Source organism: Silurus aristotelis (assembly GCF_946808225.1).
Source record: "Silurus aristotelis genome assembly, chromosome: 21".
In the NCBI taxonomy this organism is placed as follows: Eukaryota; Metazoa; Chordata; class Actinopteri; order Siluriformes; family Siluridae; genus Silurus; species Silurus aristotelis.
Genome location: NC_139594.1, coordinates 20,551,284 through 20,578,505, shown reverse-complemented (window position 1 = coordinate 20,578,505; position 27,222 = coordinate 20,551,284). Strand labels below are relative to the sequence as shown.

The window sequence follows — 27,222 nt, the reverse complement described above, 5'->3', positions numbered from 1 at the left end:
CTCTCTCTGTCTGAACATGTGCCATCAGCATGGTCTCTGATTTTCACACATTATTTTCTCCATCTAATGATCTCATCTGGAATAATTAAGATTTTCCTATAAATATAAGTGGATATAATTTTTAATAATATTCCTGTTCCTGTGAGTCCTGACCTGGTCATGACAGATGGTATCATTATGCTGACTAAGGATTATAATAGAGTTGATTCAGGTTCTGAAATATCTCGTCCAGACTCGAGTGACTCGTAGACGGGGATAATGTCCTCCCTTTGGGGTTTTAAATCATCCACATAAAAATAATAAATAAATAATAGAAATACACCTTCTCTGTGTTATAATGAATGTGTCTCCACCCCTCATGGTATTCTACAATGAAACAGTTTGGTGGGAAATATTCTGTGGATGATGGTTTGGACTCTGTCCTGTCCCAACCAGAGACTCTTCTGCATGGCGTTTAGTATTGTGATCATACAAGGAAACTCTGGAACAGGTTTGAGTCTTCAAGTTTAAGTGAAAGCAAAATGTCATGCTCCTGCATCCAGAGACATCATATACAATTGTGTGTCTCCAAATTTATATATATAAATTTATATTTATTTATAAGTAAAATAATAATGAACAGAAAAACAGAAGATTCACGACTGCAAAATCTGAACATACATTTACATTCCACGCATTATAAAGTGTCCATTTAGATTCTTATATGACCACTAGGAGGCAGTAAAACACAAAAAACACACCTTCCATTTGCAGGAACGTCAACACAGGGAGATGATTAGCCGATTTGTGTCCCCTTCCTAATTTTGTGGCTTTTCGAAATAAACTTTTACACTTCTGGGAAAGATTTTATTCCAAAATTGAAAATATTTTTTAAAGAAGATAGAATGAAGTGAATGTCTTGCTAGAGTCTATATCTACATGGATTACAGTCCTCAAAACAAAACAAACTATGTACTTAATATTCAGCTAACATGTTATTGGGACATTGTAGCTCCATGGTTAAAGCTAATCAAAAGGTCAGGATTTTATCTCCAGCACCGCCAAGTTACCACTGTAGTGCCCTTTAACAGTTTGTGCTCCAGGTGTAAGACCATTGTACCGATTAGCCAAGCAGAGGGACCGAGCTGGAAAGAATGTGCTGTAAGTTAGAGCAATAAAGGATGTATAAAACTTTTCTGTAAGTTACACATTCAGGTATTACCAAGTCTACATCTACAGTACATTAATCCAGGTTCATTTGTAAATGGTGTTTCCGTTTAAAAAATCTCCACGTTCACCCTTTTGTTTTCAATTGTTTCCGAAAAGTTCCTCACCCACACTGAAACGTCTGAAACGTCTTATGTCCCTGTTCTGCGCATGAGCAAAACGTAGCTCACTGAGTGGATGAGACTGTAATTAGCTCAGGATTTATATTAGAAATGAGAAAGAATTATCATTAGGGAGAATTGAGTCCATATATTAAGTCAGGTAGAGTCTCTGCGTCTCACGAGGCTGCAACTGAAGCTTTAGATGATTGTGTATACTGACCGGTGGAGTTTCCTGCAAGCAGCACATTATATAAGTGAGCATTTTCAATCATTGGCAGTGGATGGGAGTTATTCAGATGGTGCTGTAAGGATGCCAGAGTAGTATTTATCCAGCTAGGGAGTTTAGCAGTGAAAGGTGAACAAGCTCAGCCTGCTGTGGAAAGTGAATGTAGAGTGCTGTATATTTTCCTGTGCCAATAATACTTATTAAAAACTGTCAGCCCGGTCCCTAAGATCCAAAATCCACAGCATATTTTACGCAGCAGGATTTGTACTAAAGCTAAGACCTGATCTAAACATCGCTTCACTTTGTCTTTAATAAACCTGTGGCCCAGCACCAGTAATCCAGGGTTAATTTCCAGAGCCTGTGGTCCAGAGTCCTTCTCTAACCCACTATTGCATCAACACACGGATTCTCTGTGTACACTAATGTATAAAGAGCTTAATTTCTAATCCTCTTTAATATGTTCCCACTTCTTATTAAACACTGTACTGAATGCTTCAATCTGAATCTCATTTTTTTCCTCCCGTTACAGAGCGTTCCTGTCTCTCTTCTCGGACATGGATGACTCCAGTGACGGTCACATGAAAAAGGTACTGTTCGGTCTTATAAGGACAGTTTTTTATACGTTACAGTAGATCCATAATGGGGTTTTTTTCAGAAAATGTCTCATGTCTCTGTTTTGAAGAGTTAGCAGCTGTAGTGAGGATGATAAAAGGCTTAGTTTGGATTCTCCAGCGATCAGACACAAATGATGTCAGGAATCGGGTCTGTTATTATGGACTGACTCGAGAGTCGAGCCGGAAGCTTACAAAAGTGTTTTTATTATGAATTTTTATATGGAAATGAAAGTGAAATCAAATAGCTAGAAGAAGAAAATCAGCGGAAAAAATGTTAGATTGTAAAATTCAGATCTCGAGTAAATGCCCAATCATCCAGGAAACGCATTTCATCAAAGATCGTCCAGCACAGACAGTGATGGTGATCAGATTCTGATGTGTATGATAATAAAGCTGACTCGGCCGTCCAGCACCAGACATACTGCAGTTCTTTCTAAAAGTTCTCCGTCTAATATTTATTTTGCATGACCGTGAAATCTAGTCTCACCCCATCAGACCATTAAGTGCCCAAACTAGGGCTGGCTCCTGTTTGGTTCCTGGTCTGACCTGTGTGGAGACACGGGTCTGAAACACAATCACAGATTTGGTTCCATTTTATAATTACAGAATCCTGTTTCGATTTCTCTTTTTTTCTCTCTCTTCTTTACTTTTTTTTCATTTGAAAATGTGTTGCAGGAATTTTTAAGTGTAAGGGTACGAGATCCCCGGTTTCACAAAGAGGATTTCTGGCACACGCACATTGACTATGAGATCTATCTTCATGTAAGGCCAAAGATCCTTCTCACGCATTAACATCTCCTCCATCTCTACAGTATATTCCTTATTTCAGTCCATCCATATAAACAGCTTCACTGTCCTGGTGTTTCAGCAGTGCATTATCGCTGTAGTTGGGCTTTCTGTTTGTACATTAACTGAATATCCATTCACTGAATATCCACAGCCATTAGATTAAAATCCTAAAATGTGGCAATATAAAAAAAAAAATTTTCTGTTAACTGTCTAACCAGCATGTGTCATGTCTTCTTTGTTGTGTTTAAGACAAATAGCATGTGTTTCCAGAAGAAGACCTCATGTGTGAGAAGAAGATACAGTGAGTTTGTGTGGCTGCGTCAGAGATTGCAAGACAATGCGCTTCTCGTGTGAGTAAACTCCAGGGTACCATCAATTTCAAGATCAAGAACTAGCAAGATGCTACCATGCTAACTACTTAGAAGGTTTACTGTCAGCTAGTTTCCGGGAAAAAAAATATATACACTCTTTTGAACAGTGTTGTGCTCGTTACTAAAAAAATATTAACTAGTTACAGTTACTCGTTACTTCATTCAAAAAGTAACTCAATTACTTTGTTGATTACTGACACCAAAAAGTAATGCGTTACTGTTAAAAGTAACTTTTTAGTTACTTTTTTAAAGAACCTTCTTTAATGTTCCCATTAATGCCCTTTTATGCATTATGATCTATACAAACACAAAACTGACTTAAACACACAGTCATTTTTACTGTTTCTGGAGCAGCTTCAACAGATTGGAGTTGCTGTTTATCGCAGTAGATACGAGCTTCGAACCAGAAACACACAGCTTACATTTGACTTAAAAGTTTTTGTCTTTATGCTCAACTAAAGTATAATAATGAGCATATTTCCACTTTGAGAAACTCGTCTTGCTCTCGCCTCGACTCGCCATTACTGCTGCACAGACCTGAATAAACAGAGACACGCCCACAGTGCGTCTTCTTCCTGTTTACAGTGGTTCATCCACCAATCCTACAATGTGTCTCTGCTGTAAACAAGTTAGACTGTAGTCTACACTTCAGCCCAAATTCATTCATTCATTTATAAAAGTAACGGGTAACGCATCATACGGTAACGGTAACGAAGTTACTTTAGTTTTAAAAGTAACGCGTTACTGCCCAACACTGCTTTTGAGTGGGTGCAGGGAAAGAAGCACAGCATGGAACAAACCATTGAACCGGTTGTAGTGGATCTATTTATCTCCACCAGGACTGGGGCAAAGTTCAGGCAGGTTTGTTGGTGCTGCAGGCAATTTGTGCTTTTCTAGGATTTAGATTCCCTCATGGATGCAGATTCATGACACGCTACAAATCTCCCTGATCGAGCAGAAACATACCACATGTCAATAAGTATACAAGGAATACACATCAGTCTGTTCTGGACTTGTGGTGTAACCAGGAATTGTGCAATTATTGAAGTTGTGATGTGTGCACAGGGGGCCATCATCGTTTAATCTGTGGAGCAAAAACTTCATCCATCCAAAAATTCTTGTGGCAAGCTGACCAGGGTTCACTGGTTGTTTATGGGTCCTGCAGTAGCATGGCATAGTGTGGAATATGCACAGCATTGACTGGAGGCTGATGCTAGGTCCAGTGACGTCATCTCCACATCAGGGACAAATGTTGGGATCCCCCATTTCAGGGATTCCCTCAGGCATTGCTTCATAAATAAATGCCTGAGGGAATCCCTGAAATGGGGATCCCAACATTTGTCCCTGATGTGAAGATGAGGTTTGGACACCTCTGGCCTAAACAATTGCTACATGAGCATCAGAACTGGACCATGGAGTGAGAGAAGATGGCCTGATTGATCACATTCGGGACAAGGGCAAGTCGGAAGAGACAGTGTATTCTCTGGGTAGTGTTCTGTTGTCATACCAGTCAGGAACGGTTTGAAAAACACAAAGTTCAAGGTGTTGCTTCTAGTCTAGAGTCCACAGATCTCAATCCAAGCAAGCATCAGTGGGACGTGCTGGACAAACAAGTCCATCTAAAGAAGCTTTATTTAATGCCCTGCTGCTAACATGATGCCAGTTACCACAGCACACCTTTAGAGGGCGCACTGAGTCCAGGAATCTACCATTAAAACTGTTTCAGTGTGAGACCTGCATTACATATTATGCTTCACTCGTTTATTACTCATTTATGCTTTTTCTTTTCCTGTCGTCAGCCAAGTGCCGAAACTTTCTCCTGCAAAACCTTTCTTCAGCCTCAACAATAGATTGCAGGTGGTCCGGCGTATGGAGGGACTGCAGAAGTTTCTGGAAGCGTATGTGTGCCAACAACTATGATCTCGTTTTTTTTCTCCATAACCTTGTAATTTAATGAATCTCCAGTGCCTCTCTCTCTCTCTCTCTCTCTCTCTCTCTCTCTCTCTCTCTCTCTCTCTCTCTCTCTCTCTCTCTGCACCAGAAATTGGATAAAAAGCAGTGGGTAAACAACATTTCAGTTTCTGTTCAATAACTATATTCAGTAAATATTAGATTTTTGGTTTAGGAAACTTCTGAGAGACCGTTGTGATTGGGCAGTGATTTGTGAATTGGAAATAGATGTGCCGCAGTTCCCACACGCTGATAGAATCCAATCACTGATCGTATCTGACACGTCCCACCCTTCCGGTTTCGTCATTGTGTTAGATTGCTGAAGATGCCCCTGATGTTGTCGGACAGTCATCTGCACCTGTTCCTGCAGTCCCAGCTGAGTGTTTCTAAAATGGAGGCGTGTGTCCAGGGCCAGACCAGTTACAGTGTGACTGAGGCGATCCAGCGTTGTGTATATAACACACACTTCTCACTGGAGGATGAGAGCCAACAACTTTGCAACTCTGATGATGGGGAAAGGTGTGCATGTGGGTTATTGTGTGCATAATTAAACACTACGTGATCGAATATTGAGTGGTTCCAATATTGATTCGACTAAGATGGGGAGGTGGGGGCTCGGTTGTTACGCCATTGGACTTTGGATCCAAAGCTGCTACTACTGGAACCCTGAACAAGACCCTTAATTCCATAACTGCCTAATGCAGTTTATAAAAATTGAATGGACAATTTTTTTTGTTCAATTTATGCCGGTTGGCTGATGCCTTCACCTTGAGGGATTTTACATAAGCAGGTCCAAAGTCCAACATCTTAACCCCTGAGCCACCACTGCTCTATGAATATCTCTTTGTGACATGAACATCTTTGTGTTTTAACAGCACCTCCTCCTCAGGCTTGGGCATTAGTGCTGGTCCAACTCCTCCTATTGAAATGTCCTCTCAAAATAGGAATCCTGCTCAGCAGTTCCTTTCCATGGTACTTGACCCTGAGGCCTTCAGATGTGTATCTTCAACTCCTGAAAGTCAGCAAGACACACATACATAACATGTACAGAGATGTACTGTGATCTTACTTACATTCTCTTCAGGTTTCATGTAGGCTTTTCGCAGAACTGTTATTTTAAAAGATTCGGACAATGTATACGATCATGTAGGTCAGGATTCATGTAATGTTCCTCAGTAGCTGTACTTCACTTTGGGGTTGGTGTTCTCTCAAACCCTGCATTCTCCATGCATGAAAATCTGAATTAGCCACAAACTAAGTTTTAATGGGTCCATCTCTCTACTTCCTGTATATCAGAGGACTCAAGGCTGCTCTCTGAGTATTTATCTTTGTGCTCAGTTTTATTTTTAAACACAAAATGAGTAAAATGCGGTGATATTCATTCCACAATCTTTCATTCTGTTCCTGTATCGACTGTTGACTGGTGGCGCTTGATGTCCTGGTGAATGTTTACATACTGTATAGATACTGTATATGCATTTTAGCTGATCTGTTCACAGACTGGATTGTGATGGTAAAACTGTACAGAGATCAAAGCTTTTTTTCGAAATAGTGTACCTATATGTTCAGTTTGATCTTTGGTATAATAGAAACTATTAGGAAAGTGTTTAGATTGTTCTTAATGATAACAGTAGAAACATGGAGTTTCTTTTGGAATAACCACCATATGACAAATATTGAATGCTGAATGTTTCATTGTAAAAATGACAGGTGATGGATAATACTGAATTTGCATTGTAAAGGACTAACTACATTAATAAAGACAAGTAAAGTACAGTGGATACAATCTTGATATCTAAGAGCTCCTTGTGATGGTTCAAGTGTCAGAGATGGAGAAAAAGTGCTTGCCAAGCAAAGCATTGTGCTTTTTCCCCATCACTAAACACACTTTTCACCAAACAGCCCCATGTGTCTAAAAAAAAAGTATACATTTAATGCATGTGGCCCAAACATACATCATCCTACTGGTGGAAGAACCCCAGGATTTCATTAGTAGCCATAATCAGCGACGAAACGGAAACTGAAATGGATTCTTTATGTACATCTTCGAGAATTTCTTTCAGAAATTCTTCTTTTTGATTCAATTCATATTGAAACAATATAATTTGTGCTCAATTAATTGATTACTTAAATAGATAAGTAGAATAAAAATATTGATTGCATTCATTTGATTGGTTCTATTTTATTTTCAAATAAACTTTTCTGCACTGACCAAAATCCGCAGCTGCTCAGATGTTCAGATCTTTTGCGTCTGCGATGAAGTATCAGTGCTCTCTTGGAAGAGTTTTTTGGAGCCTTCTGGGATTCACCACTGGTCCAAGTTGTAGGTTCAGAGCTGCATGAATCAAGCCTGGGTGTGTTTTTTTTGTGTCTGTCTAATATTACATTGTGTTTAAAGAACGCACAGTGATGGAAGGAAAAATAAAATAAAACTAAGAGATATACAGTCTTCTACTGAAGAGCTGTAATGAAGTGTGGTGTGAACCTTCTGGTGTGATCATTCTGCTATTCTGCTACTTTAAAATGCTCCGTTGTAAGTCCCTCTGGATGAGGAACAATATTTGTACTTTTTTTTAAAACCACATTTAAAAAAAAGTCAGAAATCTGGCATGAAGTTGAAAGGTTTGGACATTTGCACCAATGTCAGGAAAGATAGGTTACTCTTTAAATTTAATTCTCCTAAGAAAGTCTTTTAAAAGTGGCATTGAGTAAAAGACAGGAGGTGGAGCTGGAGGTAGCAGAGCTGAAGATGTTGAGATGTTCATTTGAAGTGACGAGGATGGAAAGGATTAGAAATGAGTTTATAGAGGGACAGCACATGTAGGACGTTTTGGAGACAAGATAGTTTGGACATGTGCAGAGGAGGGACATGGGGTATATCAGTAGAAGAATGATGAGGATGGAGCCACCAGGAAGGAGGAAAAGAGGAAGACGAAGGAGGAGGTTTATGGATGTGGTGAGGGAAGACATGCAGGTAGTTGGAGTGAAAAAGGCAGATGTAGAGGACAGGCGGGTATGGAAAGATTCCCCTGCTCTTCTTAATGTTTCATGAAAAAACTCCAGAAACATTCCAATACCAGTGTTGGGCAGTAACGCGTTACTTTTAACAGTAACTAATACTGTAACGTGTTACTTTTAAAACTAAAGTAACTTCGTTACCGTTACCGTATGATGCGTTACCCGTTACTTTTATAAATGAATGAATGAATTTGGGCTGAAGTGTAGACTACAGTCTAACTTGTTTACAGCAGAGATACATTGTAGGATTGGTGGATGAACCACTGTAAACAGGAAGAAGACTTGCTGTGGGCGTGTCTCTGTTTATTCAGGTCTGTGCAGCAGTAATGGCGAGTCGAGGCGAGAGCAAGACGAGTTTCTCAAAGTGGAAATATGCTCATTATTATACTTTAGTTGAGCATAAAGACAAAAACTTTTAAGTCAAATGTAAGCTGTGTCTTTCTGGTTCGAAGCTCGTATCTACTGCGATAAACAGCAACTCCAATCTGTTGAAGCTCCTCCAGAAACAGTAAAAATGACTGTGTGTTTAAGTCAGTTTTGTGTTTGTATAGATCATAACGCATAAAAGGGCATTAATGGGAACATTAAAGAAGGTTCTTTAAAAAAGTAACTAAAAAGTTACTTTTAACAGTAACGCATTACTTTTTGGTGTAAATAATCAACAAAGTAATTGAGTTACTTTTTGAATGAAGTAACGAGTAACTGTAACTAGTTAATATTTTTTTAGTAACGAGCACAACACTGTTCAATACATTCATCATCCAGCAAAACATCATTTAACCCGAATTATATCTGAAGAGTCTCAATAGTCTGGAAGGAAGAGCTCTGCTGCCCACTAGTGGATCATTTATTCCCCTTCACATCAACGAGTTCAAGATTGGTTTCATTGTCATGTCAATAATATACAGCTGGTAAAGACCAGAATGAAACCAACAACCTTCTACCAGGACCAGGGTGCTACATAAACCAACACACAACTAACAGAAACTACGCACACACAGCACTACAAATTACGGCAGTGTCCGTAAACAAAACAGGGACAGACCAGCACTGAGCAAGTGTAAAGAACTGGTTAAACATCTCCTGAATTTTAAAGGCCTTCCCTTTTTCATCTTATTGTACACAGACATAGTGAATAATTCCCCCCAAACCCATCTGCTAATAACTAAGTTCTTTATACACCCTGCAGTTCCACCTGGAGTCAAGTCTTTATAGAGTGGAAGAAGACCTGCTAATGGGAAGTGACAGAGTTTGTGTTTGGATTGAGAAGGAAATGATAACAGGAAGTTCATTCAAAGTGAATGATCACTTTAATATCGAAACACAGACCTGACAAGAGCAGATTCAAATACAGCGTTGGTGTATGATGTGCAGCAGAGCAGCATTGAGTGATATTAAACACCACAGATGCTGCAGATGTTTCAGCAAAAGGAAAAAAAGAAAAGAAAACAGCTTTTGCTCAACACTTTGTTAAAGCTCTTTTGGCACCAGTTGCAGCCTCAAGTCTTTTTGAGTTTGATGCTACGAGCTCGGCACCTATTTTTGGGGCAGTTTGGAGGCCACTGTGATTATTGGGATCTTCAATGCTGCAGAAATGTTTCTGTCTCCTTCCTCAGATCTGTGCCTCGATACAATCCCGTCTCTGAGGTCTACAGACAATTCCTTGGTCTTCATGGTTTCGTTTGTGCTCTGACATGGACTGGTAACTGTGGGACCTTCTGTAGACAGGTGTGTGCCTTTCCAGATCATCTCCAATCAACTGAAATTTCCTCAGGTGGACTCCAATAACGTTGTAGAAACATCTCAAGGATGATCAGTGGAAACAGGATGCACCTGAGCTCAATTTTGAATGTTATTGCAGGTGAAAGCAGGAACTGAACCTCTGAAATTGAAAATCTGCACATTTTCTCTTCACCATTATCTTTGGATAAATGTGCACATATTTGGCACAAAATTAAATTAAAAAAAAGTATAGATTCAGAGCAAACAACATACGAATTGTATGTCAGATGAATTTCATTGCAGCTTCTGAGTCCTGTTAAACGTAGACATGCACAACCCTGAGCGCATCAGTAATAAACCCCTCGAACACAGAGAGGGCGCTAGAGAGCCTTTATGGCATTACATTAGTGACCTTTGGTGGTGCTGACAGCTGTTTTCCTCTCTTTCCTCTCCCTTATGAGCACCAGGTTTAAGTCCAGCTTGTGGTTTTATGGAATTCTAGACCTCTTTATCTGTTACTGATATTAAGGAATTGTTATAACAGGTTCCTGCATCTATTTATTACAGAATATTAATTACATAAATTAATTAAATTATACACCTCCTGTAGAATAAATTAAAAGCACCACTGCGCTTGTTGAAAATATGCGTTCTTGTTTATTTGAGTAAATACTAGACTTTTTATATAAAACCCCCCTGTGCACAAATCCAGCTCCATGAAGATCTGCTTTCCTTGGGTTGGAAGATGTGGAAGATCTCCTGCTATAGAGCTCCTGACTGCACCCCAGAAACCTCCTCAACTTCTCACCTTTGCTAACACCGTTGTAGCTGAATGAATCTCCACACATTCCAGTGGAACATCTGAATGTAGTTTTCTTTATTTCCTTGGACCCCACAGTTTTTTAGTATGGGCCTCAAAACTAAGTCATTCTCAAAGAAACTAAAGTGTGGTAGAAAAGCACAAAGGTTTTTTTTTTGTCATTTGGGAGTTCTGACATTTTCATCCTGACACACTGAAGGAAGATGAGATGATGGAAATGTCAAATGTCCTCTGACAGAGGTCGCACTGATCCTGTTTATGAGAATGAAGAGGCAAATGCGGTAGTCACTGTAACTCTGGTTGTGTTTGTGAGGGTCTTATGATGTAGCGCTTGTCCTGAGATGAACAGTTGTGGTTAACATTCAGCAGGATTTCAATCACAATTCAGGAACCTCAATGTCTTCAGACTTCTGGATTCACTTTTTTTCTATTTTGTTAATGGGTCAAAATTGTCAAAACTATTCATACTACTACTTTTAAAAACTTTGTTGGGGACAAAACTTTTGTTCTTCATAATGACATTTGCTGTATGTTGGCATCAGTCCTGAGCATCTTCTGACATTTTTTCTCCCCTCTGTGTTGGTTTTTTGGCTGCAATCCTTCCTTTTGGCCAGACTCCTCCAGACGGGTGCACCTGGGTCTCAATGGTTTCCTCCACTTCTTTACTGATGGCACTGCTGGACTGCGGGACCCCCTCACTCTCTCTGGCTCACACACCTAATATCATATCCCGCTTCTTTTTCAGTTCTGAGAGCATGAGTAACATGAAATGTATATTTGACAAAAATTTTACAGTATTGTGTTAATCGCTTTTACAAAGTTTTTCCTCATCCTCTCTCTCTCTCTCTCTCTCTCTCTCTCTCTCTCTCTCTCCCTCTCTCTCTCTCTCTCTCCCTCTCTCTCTCTCTCTCTCTCTCTCTCTCTCTCTCTCGCTCCCTCTCTGATTCGAGCATGTCTGCGGATCGATGAGTGGCCTTAAGTTTTATCTGATTTTTCGAAGGCCCGACGGAGGCTAGGTCGATGGGACGCTTGCCCGTGTCAAGTTGACCTTTTCAGGGCATCGTCAGCGTGCTGTCCCTTGGGCTCGCGGCCTCTCCACTGTCACCGCGTGAGCGACACCGGTCTGTTCTGCACAAACACAAAGTCTGGCTGGACGTCTATATCGCACTGTCGCCTACTGACAGAGACCGGACACAGTATTTGTAAGCTGTCCTTAGGCCGTGACACTTCGCCAATGAGCAGCTGCTAATTTATGCAGCCAAATCTCCTCTGTGCAAAAACAAAAGTTAATTGAGTCATTACCCACTAATTCAGGCCGGGGTAGTTTATATCTATCGGCTTAGGCCTGCTTCATTCTGCCATATTCACTCTGTTCTTCCTCTAAACCACTAAACATCGCCGCTGCACACACTCACAATGCCCTCGTCAACTGTTCTTTGGTACAGTACTTAATCTGTATCTATTTTTTGTTGTTGTTCATTCATTATTAATTATTCCTGGCCTTTTTCATCAGGCTGGATATCTTCTTGAAACATCCGATTCTTGCAGAAAAGCTTATATTTTTTTTATTAGTCACGGTTCATTTTGTAGATATTGATCAGATAGAATCTCATGTTAGTTTTGTTTTTTCTTCATTCAAATGCATGTAATTTTCAATTCAATACATTTTTATTTGTGTAGCGTCCTTAACAGTGAAACAGACATAAAGAGGTTATATATAAGTTGTATAAAAGTGTGTATACGTGTGGTTTTTTTCTATATTTTGGAATATATTTACACATTTTTTTACTGGATGGAAACCATTGGAAAAAACTCTCATTTTTAAATGCCGCACATTCTCAATCAGATTGAGGTTTTTCAGGTTCCAGCTTTTGAACCAATCCAGTTTCAACAGTATGCGTCGGATTCATGGCCTGTTGGAAGATAAAACTCCTCACCAGTCTCTGGACTACGTTTTTTTTGCATTTGGCTTTACACAACATCTTAAACCTGAGACAGATTTCCATTGCCTACTTAGAAGTAGGTTCTATAAGATGAAGCCACCACCATGGTTTACTGTAGGACTGGTGTTCTCAGGGTGATCAACACGGGACTGAGTTTCCACCAAACTTAAAACCAGTGTTGGGTCGTACATTTCAACCTGGAGCCCTTCACTGGTGTCCTTCACCTCTCAATCACATCATTTTTAGGGGGAAAACTTAAAACACATAGTACAAGACAAAGTCAAACCTTCATTTATTGTTTTTGAAAAAACACATTTCTTTTCGAAGCAACATAGAAGTTCTTCTTCTTTTTTTTACTTTTCAGAGCTGACTCATTCTAAAGCCCTACATCTGGATGAAGTTCCCTTTAATTAGAGACCCACTGTGCAGCTGGAGATGGTTCCACCTCAAACATTCATGGAGTTACTGAGCAACTCAAAAATTTTGAGAATGGATTTGGACTGTAATTAATATCAAGTCTGCTACATTGTGCGCAGAGCCAAAGTTAGCATAAACAGTTCGGTGTGGTTGATGAGGATGAGGTTCCCTTTTGAGTTTGTTTCCTCCTATGAAGTATCAGGGAGTTTTTCCTTCTCCATCACAACTGGCTCACACAACATATAGGCACTAAAAAATAACATCATAATTTCTATCCTATTTATCTCTGTAAAAAAAAAAAAAAAGGATAGAATTTATTCAAAAAATTCAGCACTTTGTCATGCCTCTTCTAAAACTTGCCAAATATGTTCTTCACTACTTAGAGATTTCTTTCTTGTGATCCAGTTCACCCCAGAGCAATATAATAAGATTTAGGTGCAGTGACTGGGCAGGCCGTTTCATAACGACTGTTCGCTTCCAATGAGCCACAGTCCAGACGGAACTGCATGGTGTTGAAGTGTGGAATGGGAGCCATGTTTTTTCAGGATTCCTTGCACTTTCTGGAACATTTTCTGCTCAAAAACAACACAATTATTAGACTCCCTCATCCCATCTTGTCTCCTGTTCTTCATCTTACACAAGTTCTTCTGGTAGAGACACAAATGGACATCACAAAATGTTCATTAGCTTATTCACTGTCCAATTCCTGTGCTTTTCTGCCTTTTACCTAAACAAAAGGAACATCGCAAAAAACAGGAAAAAAATCAGTTTTCCCACACTTTTCTTAGGCCCTTATATAGTGGCACATAGAATGCTACAAGCAGCATGTTATTTCTTGTGGCACAAGTAAACAGAATTCATCCCTAGCCAAGTACTCAGAGCTTTTGCGAAGCAGCTGGCTGAGGTCTTCATGAACATCTTTAATCTGTCGTTGGCCCAGGCATTTAAATTCAATTCATTTTTATTTCTATCGCACTTTTAACAATGAACATTGTCTCAGAGCAGCTTTACACAAATAATGTGGTGATAAAAATGAATATGTTCTTAATAAGTGTAAGTTTGTTCCTGATGAGCAAGCCAGTGAAGACTGTGGTGAAGGAAAAACTCCCCAAAATGCAGAAGGAAGAAACCTTGAGAGGAACCAGACTCAAGAGCCTCTACCAACCTCATCTTCATCTGGGTGGCACCAAATGTCCCATTGTAGAGGTGTGCACTAATAGGTAAGTAAATGCAGATCTATTCAAGCAACCTGTGGATCTGAGCCATTGTAGTAGACTGTTCATTGACTGTTTTAACCATCCCCAGCTGTACAGAGTGGTCTCAATTGACCCAAACCCTAACTCCATCAAGATGTAGCAGATCCAAAAAGAAGAAAAGACAAGAACACTGGTCACTGGAACCAATAAAAATTATAAAACATTCACATTGTTTAACTGTTTGAGGACACTATACAGTGTCATCAGGGTGTAAGAAAGATCTAAGATTTAAGGAAAACCAACTGACAAAAGCCTTGACTAAATACATTTTGTGTTTTCAGTCCATACTTGAACACTGAAAATGTGTCTGAGTCCTAAACACTGATTCGAAGGCTGTTCTATAACTGTGGGGTTTATAAGAGAAACACCAACCAATAGCCAGCACCTTTTGATCTAAGTAGGCATGGAGGATCATACTGGTACAGAAGTTCACTCAGATACTGCGGCGTGAGAGCGTTAAGTGCTTTATACGTTAGTAGTAGTATTTTATAATCAATGCGAGATTTGATTGGGAGCAGTGTAGATGATTAAAACAGGGCTGATGTGGTCATATTTTCTAGATCTAGTGAGGACTCTTGCTGCTGCATTCTGAACTAACTGAAGCTTATTTCTGCACCTACTCTCACACCCAGAGTAGTCTAATCTAGATGTTACAAAACATGAACTAGTTTTTATGCATCCTGTAACAACATCATATTTCTAATTTTAGCAATATTTCTAAGGTGAAAGAAGGAGATCCTGGTGATATTATTCACGTGAGCCTCAAAGGAAAGACTCGAGTCAATAATCACACCGAGGTCTTTGACAGCCGTACACGCTGAAACAGAAACACCATCCAGAGATGCTACGTAATCGGAAAGTTTACTTCTAGCTGCATGTGGTCCTAGTAAAAGTTCTTCCGTCTTATCTGAGTTGAGCAGAAGAAAGTTATCAAGCATCCACTGTCTAATGTCCTTTACACACTTTTCAACATTGTTAAGCTGATCTCTCTCATCTGGCTTTGCTGAAATATTACAGATGTGTATCATCAGCATAGCAATGGAAGCGAATCCCATGTTTATGTATAATTTCACCCAGAGGCAGCAGATTTAAAGAGAAAAGCAGTGGGCCTAAGACAGATCCTTGCAGAACACCAAACTTTACCTCAGAGAGTGTGGAGAACTCACCATTTACATCAACAAACTGATAGCGATCAGTCAGATAAGACTTAAGTCTAGCAAGCTGTCTGTGATGATCAATGGTGTCAATAGCTACACTCTCAGACAAAACCGCCGTCTCTGTGCTATGATGAGGCCTAAATCATGACTGATACATTTCATAAATGTTATCCCCAAGTAGAACTGCTGTGCTACAGTCTTTTTTAGAATCTTGGAGATAAAGGGGAGGTTTGATATTGGCCTGTAGTTGGACATGGGTCAAGGTCAGGTTTGTTAATTAATTTGTTGATTTTTTTGCTTGAAAGTTCATGAAATCATCACTACCTATTTATGGTTTGCATGTTAGTGCAGTGCTGTTATTCCCTGTTAATTTGACTTCTGTACTGAATAAAAATCTAGCTCTTGGGGTTACATGGACTAATTAATGTTGATAACTGTATCGATATGCTGTATCAAACATACATTCATACTTGTACTTATCTATATTTTTGCACAGTTATACTGTATATTGCTATATACACTAAATATTATTACCCACTGCACCTTCTGTACATTATACACTCCCACCCCTGTACATATTGATCCTATTCACTTATGTAACACTGCTATTTAGTGTAAAAAAAGCAAAACCTGTTCAGCCAGATGAGATCTTAACTTATACATTAAAATTTTATAACCTCTGTAAAGCTGTTTTGGGACAATGTCCATTGTTAATATACACTCTACAAATAAAACTGAATTCAATTTCCTCTTGTGTTAGGGTTAACTTTGTCAGGAACCTCTATTTAAACTAAATAAAACAAAAAAATCTCTTTTACTTAATTAATGAAAATTATGACCTTTGTGTTAGGGTCGGTTTCGACCCAGTTATAATATAACATTTTAAAACGATAATTAGTGACAGACCTGAAATCACAGACACACTGTCAGCTCACTAAAACAGTCAACCAACAGTTCACTAACAGCCCGCTCCTCTCCTAACCCTGTAAGCTTTGGTTAGGGGCTTCTCTCTTTGCCTGTTTGTCGCCTTCCCTGAGCAAATAAAACAAACAAACAAAAATGGACATGTCCAGACATGTATGGCATGCATAAGACTAATTCAGTTTAGAGTTGGTTACTTTCAGAGTGAATCTCCAGTTTGCATGCAAAAAATGAGATTTACAACAAGCCATGCTCTCGATCATCTCTTTGCTGAAACTGAGGTAGAGGACACAGAGCAGCAGGTTTCTGAGGAGGAAGACAATGTAGAGAATCAACCAGAAGACACAGACACATCTGAGGAGTCTGATGAGGAGGTCACCCTGTGCTAAAGCTGCTTCCGCTCCTGCTGAAACATTCAAATCTAAAAGTGACCCTGATCTTGACCTTGGACAAGAACTTCTCAGGAGGAAACTTACCATGGTGGGCACAATAAAAAAAAAATAAACCTGAGCTGCCTGCTGAAATTTAGCAGGTAAAGAAGAGGGCTCCACTTTCTTCAAAATTTGCTTTTACAGACAACACCACTGTTGTTTTATATTGTCCAAAAAGAAAAATGTGGTACTTATGTCCACTTCTCACAAAGATGCAGGTGTGTCATCAGGAAGTGAGAAAAAGCCCATACTTATCCTGGACTATAATAAAAACAAAGGAGGAGTGGACAACCTGGATAAGCTGACTGCCACCTACACTTGCCAGCAAATGAACAAGGAGATGGCCAATGGCTGCTTTAACATCAACCAGCACAGCAACAGCCACAACCCCACTGAGACCACCTGATTCTAAAAGAAAGAGGTGTCAGGTCTGCCTTAGCAATAAGGACAGAAAGACAAACATATTGTGCTTCTACTGAAAAAAATATCTCTGCAAATTTTTGCCACACATGCATCTAAACACACACACACACAAAAAAATACTTTTTTTTTGGAACTGGTACTTGATTTTCATTGGTTTGATTTGCTTGATTGGTTGTTGTTTGTTTGACTGCAAATCTGTATATTTTTTATTATTACTTGTTCTGATTTTTATTTTGTATTTGAATTGAAGCTCTATTTAAATAATAAATAAATAAATAAAATGCCTTTTTTTGGAGTAAACATATTTGGGTCAAAATTGACCCGAACACCATAGATGTTACTATAGTTAATAATATTAAAATAATTCTTTTTTATTTATTTTAAAAATGTGTTCTAATACCCCTCAGTAATAGTCAGGCAACATAACAATCTTTTATTTATTTATATAATTCTCTTTTTTTTTTTTTACCATTTTTTTTTATTGAAAATGAGAGGTGTGCTATCAAATGAAAGGCCCAGGGGGCCACACCAAAAAAAGGAAAACTAACGATGTAACCAAGAGGTAAGAAACAAATTGGATGATAAATAATTGTTTAGAGGGTATTTTATGGCTGTTTTAAGACACGGGTCAAAACCGACAACATAAGAGGAAGGTTAAACCGTGTAAACAATATACAAGTCTTAGAATTAGTCAAAGACAAGTGTTGGAATAGTTTGAGGAGCAGTATGAGTTTCCTCTATGTTCTCCAGTTCCCTCACAAACGCATTCTGATTGGTCGACTCACTGTTCAGTGCAATTTGACGGCTGTAAGCTAATCAACTAATAAGAGCCCCTGGGTTTAATTAAGCCGAGAGAAAACACACACACACACACACACACACACACACAAACACACCATTTCTACCCTTTACCTCATAAACATGTCTTCATATTATTGTTTATAAGAAGGGTTTATAGGAAGGGTTTATAGGAAGGGTTTATAGGAAGAGCGTCTCCTCCCTCGTTTTTTGTTCCATTGTGTGTGTGTATGTGAGATAAAGCTCAGGTGCCACTCTGAGAACTGATTGATAGATTGATTAGCGATTGATTCATTTGCTGTAGGATGATGCCTTTGATTTAAATTGCAAATGGGAAAAGGGTTCATGGAATAGATAACCAAAATCCTATAAACCGGGCCACACCCGTCAGTTCATGGGGAAAAAAAAAACTCTGGATGAGTTTTTTTAGGATTTTTTTAGACGCTACGCTAACTTGCTCATCACCTGAGCTCAAGTCGAGGTTGAAAACATATTTATTCAGTCAAGCCTTTAATCAGTAGATTTTTTCTCAGGTAAAGGCTCAGATCTGGAGGGAACATTGATATAGAGTGTTTGGTGAACTGGGATATTTGTACGCTGTCGTCCCCTCACATTCACGTGTTCACTCAGGTTTGTTGATGGTGGTGTGGTGGGCCGTCTCTTATCCCAGAGATCCCTCATGTCTGTGTTGCCTTCTGGTTCTCCCTTTTAGTTATGCTGCTATAGCGAGTCTTGCCGGAGTCCAAACTGCACAGTGACTTTAACTCTCATGCAACAATAGGTACACTTAATAATCCATATCCTTCTCTTCCTGTCACCCTCTTCTCTCTCTCTCTCTCTCTCTCTCTCTCTCTCTCTCGGTCGAGTTAAACATGCTCCTGAGGCTCCAGTGACCACTGTTCCTGCCCCTCTCCCCCCCGTGGATCTTCCCACTTCATCCAGGCCTGCCTGGATTGGATGTCAACAGTCTCCTACACTGATGTCAACAGTCTCCTACACTGACTCAGAAATACACTTCGCTTTTGATCATCATCACTGCACCCCGCAACATTGTATACCCGCCACAAATGGACATTCGGTGTAACCCAGATGAGGATGGGTTCCCTCTTGAGTCTGGTTCCTCTCAAGGTTTCTTCCTTATGCCATCTCGGGGAGTTTTTCCTTGCCACAGTCGCCAGTCGCCACCGGCTTGCTCATCAGGGACAAACTTACTCATAAAGAACATATTCATTTTTAATCACCGCATTATCTGTGTAAAGCTGCTTTGAGACAATGTTCATTGTTAAAAGCGCTATACAAATAAAAATGAATTGAATTGAATTGAATCATCCCAATACGATCTCTTTCAGTATTTCACACAATGTTGTTCCCTTCATATGTAGAAAACCTTTCCTGTGTATGCATGTGTGCATGGTCCATGTAGCATCAGACTAGCCAGTTGCCTCATGACATCATGACACACCTAAACACAAACACTCACAGGGGATCTGTCTTTTTCTGTGTATCTCACTTCTCTCACTTCTCTCATTCCACCTACAGTCAGTTTTCCATTATTTCTTTCCTCTTTTTAATCACACGTATTGCTTTATCTCCTTTCTCTTCACCGGCCCCTAGTACCTTTATATCAGCAACATTATGGATCAGGAAGCAACACTGAGATCTACCGAGATCAGACGAGTAAACTTCCTGGAACCATAATGAGGCCAATATTACACCATGATGAGGTTTGAAACCTGGATGGACAATGTTGTAAAGCAAGGTTGTGTGAACCAAATGTCAAAATACTTCTTTATTTCTACCATAAACATCTTGAGCTCAACTTCCTGTTTGATGCTGAGCACAAGACCGTATATGATGTCACATGAATTCAGTCACGTATTTTCGTGTTCACCAGAGAAATGTGTGCTGCCGAGTTCAAACGTTCACCAGGTTTCACCCTACACTTATTTCTTCACAGAACACAAACACACCTGAGCTATAGTTTAAACAGAGCACTACAGGGGGCAGCAGGAGAACCTGTAGCTGGTTTTTGTAGCTGACAGTAGCATTGTTAACGTTGCATGGAGATGCGAATCACATCGGGCCTCAGTTATGCAGATGCACATCCGTAATATTTATATATATTGTGTTTTTTCTCACACGAGCAAAAGATCTGGCTGTGCGTTGTTCAAGTCAACAACTTCGATGAGTGAGAACAAGCTGTGAAGATATAAAAGATATCAAAGTCTACACACCCCTATTTAAACTGCAACTATATCTCCTTTCCCCCTCTTGTTATCGCTCAGATCACTGCATGCTTGGCAGATATCTCATCATGAATGGCAGCTCATCAGCTGAAGCTTAATCCTAGCAAAACTGAACGGCTGCTTGTCCCAGGAGATTTATCTCCATGTCAAGATCTTGTGATCTCCATGAACAACTCAATGATCTCAGCTTCAGTCACTGCACACAACCATGGGGGTAACTTCTATCTACAAATCTTACACACTTAAGTGCATTCCTCCTGTACAACATCAGGAGAATTTGATTGTTTCTGTCACCACACACACACACACACACACACACACACACACACACACACACACACACACACACACACTGGACTACTGCAGCTCGTTTTTGGCATTCAAACTCGATTCAGAATGCACCTACACAACTTGTCTGGGGTTTAAAAAAGCCAAAAGACAGACCAGAACCCCTCTACCAGAGATGGCAAAATTGTACACACATCCTTCACTCAGTAGAAAAGTAAGTAGTAAAGAATTTTGGTCTCTGACATGTACTTCAGTATAAAGTAGTGATTATTACTACTTGTTTTAGTGTCACGCTGGTAACTGAACCACATCATATTAATGTATTAATACAAAACGAATTTCAAATGTTGTTCTCTAATGAATGTATCCAGGCCGAAGATCCAACATATAGAACACTAGCAGAGAAAAGATGATGATCAGGTGATCAGGAATGTGTCTGTTTTCTGTCATGTTTACATCACTGACTCCCTCTATCTCATCTACATTAACCCCAGACTTCTTACTGCCTTCTGCCTGCTCATTGTGAGCTTCAGAAAGTAGTATGTGGTGTGAGAGACAGGAAATGATACACAAGTATATTGAAAACTGGTGCACCTAGCTTCCACCTCTGCCCTCCACCTCTCAGAACGTATCTCACCACACACCATCAGATCCTCCAGAGTCCCACCATGTCTCAGGGAAAAACAGATATGCTTCCAGACTCTTCTCTGTTCTACCACTGAGGTGGTGGAATGAACGTACATTTGATGTCCAAACATCTGAAAGTCACACTGAAAGATTTAGAATAAATGATGATCTTAATTCGTGTCCTGATCAACCAGTACTACAATGTATTTATATATTTTGTGTTTATACAGTTTCAAATAAAGGATAATTATCTTCTTTATTACAACCAAACTAGTCATAAGTCTGAAAAAGATGAACCACAAAAGAGCCACAAATTCCCTTTCCATGTACTCGTCCATCAACCAGATCAGGAAGAACTATGTGGAATCAGACGCAAATCCAATTTTTTTAGGATTTTACCTTCTGCACCATAATGAGCTAGTAACACATTTCTCTAAGCTGAGTGAGAAAAGCACGGGTCAGTTGAATCAATTCATTTATAATGTTCAATAAACAGGTAGCGAATAAAGCATGTTCTGGGGACGGTGGATCATTTCTGGTGGAATGGTGGAAGTTGCCACATGGAGGTGGTATCAGTGGTAGATCAGTGGTTACGATCAGTATGATCAAAGCATGAAGTCGAGTAAAAGTAAAGATACAGAAGGTAAAATGTGACTCCAGTAAAAGTAAAAGTTTCCCTTTGAACTTTTACTTCAATAAAAGTACAAAAGTTTTTGCCTTCAAATGTACTTAAGAATCCAAAGTGCTACAATTTATTATAACTATAATGTTCCTATTATCATTTTTATCACAAGATTCTTTACTTAATCACCTCAGTTTATGTGAAAAGACTCAGATGTGAATTTATTAATAGAATGATATTAATAAGTCAAACACTGATTGATTTCTATTACAATGATCATGAGCACAAAACCTTCTTTATAACTACTTCAGTAAAATGGTGTAAATGAGGTCACGTGTGTTGTGGTCAGTTATTTATTATATTATTATTTATTCCTATTTAAATGTTCTGCTTGCTGTTGAATTGATGCTGAACTGTATGTCGGAGATCAGTAGATACACCAAGCGGCAATCAAAACCAGTGGTGACCAGTTACGTTTTTTATCCGCTCATAAACAAAACGTCTGATTTCACAAAATGTAGTGAAGTTACATTAAAAATCTCCCCAAACGGAAATACTTCAGTAAAATAACGAATCATATTTACTTCCTAACGGTCCACCAAATTCCATAAATGTAACTACAGGGAATTATTTCATTATTATTTCCAAGTTTTGGATTACATCCTGATAATTTAAAAAACACTGAGAAAGGTTGTGGCATTAAAACCCCTTTGTATATTGGTTCAAAGCCCTTGAGAAACTGGCAATGGATTAAATAAGTGTTTGCTTCACCTAGCTAACAAGCTAACATTCCGCTAATCCCGCTAAGCGGTTGTTTATGTAGAAGCTCGAGTGCAGAATTCCTGATGAGGGCTCTATTGACCTACGGCTCAGACACACAAACATGGACACCACTCTGCATCCAGATCACCTCACAGACCCATTACTGTGTCAATGCAGGGATGGACAGATGGTCCCACAGGGAGCAGCAAGAGCACACACACACACACACACACACACACACACACACACACACACACACACACGCTATCTGTGGACTTGCATATAGAGGAAGAAAAGGAAGCTTAAGGACAAGAAAAGGTAATGCAAACATCCAACAAAAACATAAACTCTATCTTCATGTTCGCTTGTTCGTGTGGAATTAGCCGATAGAGAACAAGTCGTTCCAATCATTTTATTTCCACAGGTATGAGTTCGAACCTGCAAACAGAGATTTTCTCCTTACCACAATAAAATATGTCTAATAATGATTCAGCTATTGTCAGTAGTGGACACAACATACACAACCCTGCACAAAGTGTGACCGTATGCACACTAGCGCCGTGCTGTCAGAGTATTGGCACTTCCACGTTCACTTCCTGTCAGGATATCGGTGGCCGGGCGTTTTGCATGTACTCGGGGCTCCGGCGCCTTAGTGGCCAAAATGCCAGTCTATAGATTTGAAGGGGACTAAAGATCATGTCACAGTCTTCAGGATACACAGGTGACGTGTCACGTGCGGTGGTGGGATAAATTCTGACAGCAGTGATTCTGTGGAGCAGTGACGGCTCTGATAACGACAGCTCTGTCATTAAACACATACTCCCTGTGGGTGCTAGCAAAGCTCTCTGCTGCACAAATTATAATGTCCACTGATGTGTGTGTGTGTGTGTGTGTGTGTGTGTGTGTGTGTGTGTGTGTGTGTGTGTGTGTGCATATGCATGAAAAAGGTTTACCACAGGTACAGAATATATATAAATTCTGCATACACTAGCTGGGTGTATGCAGAATAAAGGTACATTATATCTGGTCCCCCAGTAAAGTGGAGGAAAGAGAATATTTAAGATATGCGGGTGTGTGTTTATGTCAGTGTTTCTATCCAATCAGATTTCAGCTATCATATCATGTGTTTCCAGGGTTAAACAAATCTACCCTGAGCATTCAGAATCAGCCCTGCAGCCACCTCTAGCATTAAGTACATGTTTCTTGAAGTTGCTTTAACCTAGCAGATTGAGAGTCGACGGCACCGGGGGCCTCTAGCGTACCGTAATGTCGGCGTTTTCACATCCGTTGATTGGATGTTCAGAGAGCGTCACTAGTCAGAGATCACGAACCGCATCTGTAGCAAACTGCGCAATCTCAAATCTATTCAGGAGGATTTCATCGCTGTTGTTTTATTCCACAACGTCTGACAGAAGAAACTGAGATCTCAGTAATACACTGACTCACCATGGTGGCAGCTTTAGTTCTGCTTGACTTCAGCTGGGACTGGGGCTGAAGAAAGATTTACCTTCCAGCAGCATAACGACCCAAAACACACGTCCAAGAGTGATTTCAGGAGAAGATCAGTGTTTTGGAACTTTCCAGTCCAACAAGGCTGCATCCTGTTGAACTAAATTGAGCTACTGCAAGAAAGAGTGAAAGAAATTTGCCAAGGTGAAGATCTACTACACTGCAGTAGGGCAGTACCGTATTTTTTAAACAGTAATGTTGTAAGTGAGATCATGGATCTTTGTCCCTCTGCACAGTGAATGTTAATGCGAGGACGGATGTCCAAATACTTTTGAGAAAAAAAAAGGAGGAGGAACATATAAGGGCAAAGATTTGCAGACACCTGACCATCACAGCCACATGATCTTTATGAAGATTACATTCCAGATGTTGTCCTTCTTAATCTGAAGATGATTAAATGGTCCTTTATAGTTTTGGTTGTATTTTTGCGTGTGCTGAGGTCTCTCACTTGTCCACTTAGATGCTTTGTGACAGAATATTGACCTGAAACCATCCTTTGAACAGCTCCGTGAGACTGGTCTGATCTGCCTGCAAATCTACAATAACTCATATAAGCACTTTTTACACCCACAGTGAGGAGAAGACAAAAAAGGAAGAACCATGTAAGGTTCCACTGCTGCTGATATGATGACTGGAAAAGAACTAGGTGATTTTAGTAATTGTCAGTGTAAATTGACAACATCTGGAATCTTCAGAAAGCAAGTATTTATATAAATAAAATAAAAAAACATGACTCTTTACTGCTGAGGTCTGCAGCCGTACAGAAACAATTTCAGTCAAATTTACTCAAATGGAAATATTTGGAAAAAATTGAAGTCAACTTTATTTAAGACTCAGACCATCTGAGTAATATTTTGTTTGAACAGTTTATACGTCAGAATTTAAGACAATCATTTTGTATTATTTGTATTTTCTAAATGAAATATAAAGTATTTTATTCTTCTGTGTACAAATCAGAGGGTGAATTTTCCAAATCCTCAAAGCCGTCTTGTCCTGCTGATGCTGAATTATCAATATGGAAGGAAATAATCCGTCATGTTTGATTTATATGCCAGTAATTTCAATCAAAGTGTGTCCCTGTTTTATTATTTATATTCAGTGAGCTTTTAGGAATCTCTCACATAATTATATAAAATCAGTTCTTTTTTGGTAAGCAAAGTTTCCCACTTTCGGTTAAATCATTATTTAGAGCCTTTAGAGACTTTATATTATCATCTCCTTCTTCTTCTTCTTCTTCTTTCGGCTGCTCCCATTAGGAGTCGCCACAGCGGATCCGTCTCCATACCCCCCTGTTCTCTACGTCTGTCTCTTTCACACCAACTACCTGCATGTCTTTCCTCACCACATCCATAAACCTCCTCCTTGGTCTTCCTCTTTTCCTCCTTGTATCCATCCTCAGCGTTCTCCTACTCCTGCACATTCTCCTGCACATGTCCAAATCATCTCAATCACACCTCCCTCACCTTGTCTCCAAAACGTCCTACATGTGCTGTCCCTCTAATAAACTCATTTCTAATCCTGTCCATCGTCGTCACTCCCAACGAAAACCTCAACATCTTCAGCTCTGCTACCTCCAGCTCCACCTCCTGTCTTTTACTCAATGCCACTGTCTCTAATCCATACAACATCTCAGGTCTCACCACAGTCCTATAAACAATTTTATCATAATTATTATGTCCTATACTTTTTGTGGCAGTTTATTAAAATGTTTACAGTGGATATGACATTCATTGTAAATAATAATGAGAAAGAAAATAATAATGAAATGCAGTTTGCATCTAACCAGAAGTGCATAAGTGGCTTATTTACAATAAATAAATAGCAGTGTGATAAACAAGTGTGATAAATAAGCAGTGTGATAAATAAATAGCAGTGTGATAAACAAGGATATGGGGTCCATATGTACAGGGGTGAGGGGGGAATAATATATGTATATATAGTAATTTACAATATAGTGTGCATAGATTGTAATGTATATAATATACAGCTGTATGCAAACTTAAAAACCCCTGACAATGTCCCCTAAACCATAATGTCGAACAATCTTTGTTTTCAGGTCATTTGAGAGTTGTTTTGAGACCCCCATGTTGCCACTTGCAATTGGCCACCTCAAATACCTTTTCTCATGATGGGATGCACCTGTCTATGAAGTTCAAGGCTTAAAGAGCTTCCAATTAATCAGTGCGAAGTAGTTACAGGTATTCAAATCAACAAAATGACAAGGGTGCCCAAATGTATGCACCTGTCTCATTTCGTTTGGATGCATATTGCGCATTTTCTATTAATCCAATAAACCTCATTTCACTACTGAAATATTACTTTGTCCTTCAGTTATTTGATAGATCAAAATGAAATTGCTGATCAAATATTTATAAATGAAAATCATGGAGATTGTCAGGGGTTCCTAAACGTTTGCATCCAACTGCAAATATTGTAATGTATAATCTTGATTTCAAACATAAAATTAATTTCAACAAAAATAAACAGGTATATGAGCACATATTATGTATAGAACATTGTCACCGGTTTTCCTATCCGTGTCCACGGGCTCATTTTCATTTTTGGTGAAACGTCTTGTCCTCTTTTACATTTTCTGCACTGCAGTATGGGTGACATCCAAGTGAGTGTACATCCAAATTATATGGAAAATCAGTGTGCATTGTGGGTGCAAACAAATTCATTAATATTGGAAATGAAATTGTTCACTCAGAATGAAGACGCCATAAAAAACACTGACTATAGTGCAATATAGAGGGGACAGGAAGTGGCTTCAGACACCGTCATAGTTAACAGTCCAACACTGTGTAAATGTGAGAAATGATCAATTCGAACAGCTCTGCATTGCCCAAATCTATACACAAATATACACCATGTTTTAATACAGTAAAGGAAACAGGCAGTACAGGAAAAGAGGATCATGTATGTATTGTTGTGGGGTACAATTATTTTGGATAATTCAGGAAATAAATGCAAATATCAGCCATAAGCAATAATAAATAGATGAC

At 39.3% G+C, this 27,222-nt stretch overlaps 1 protein-coding gene across 1 annotated transcript; it reads left to right on the top strand.

The window, feature by feature from the left end:
- Positions 1-2,047: 2,047 nt before the first annotated feature.
- On the top strand, positions 2,048-6,380 carry snx10a (sorting nexin 10a). Its single transcript, XM_083524155.1, has 6 exons — positions 2,048-2,120; positions 2,823-2,909; positions 3,186-3,286; positions 5,107-5,205; positions 5,573-5,776; positions 6,133-6,380. The coding sequence occupies exons 1-6, from the start codon at positions 2,088-2,090 to the stop codon at positions 6,296-6,298; spliced, it is 690 nt and encodes a 229-aa protein (XP_083380281.1). The 5' UTR covers positions 2,048-2,087; the 3' UTR covers positions 6,299-6,380.
- Positions 6,381-27,222: the final 20,842 nt, after the last annotated feature.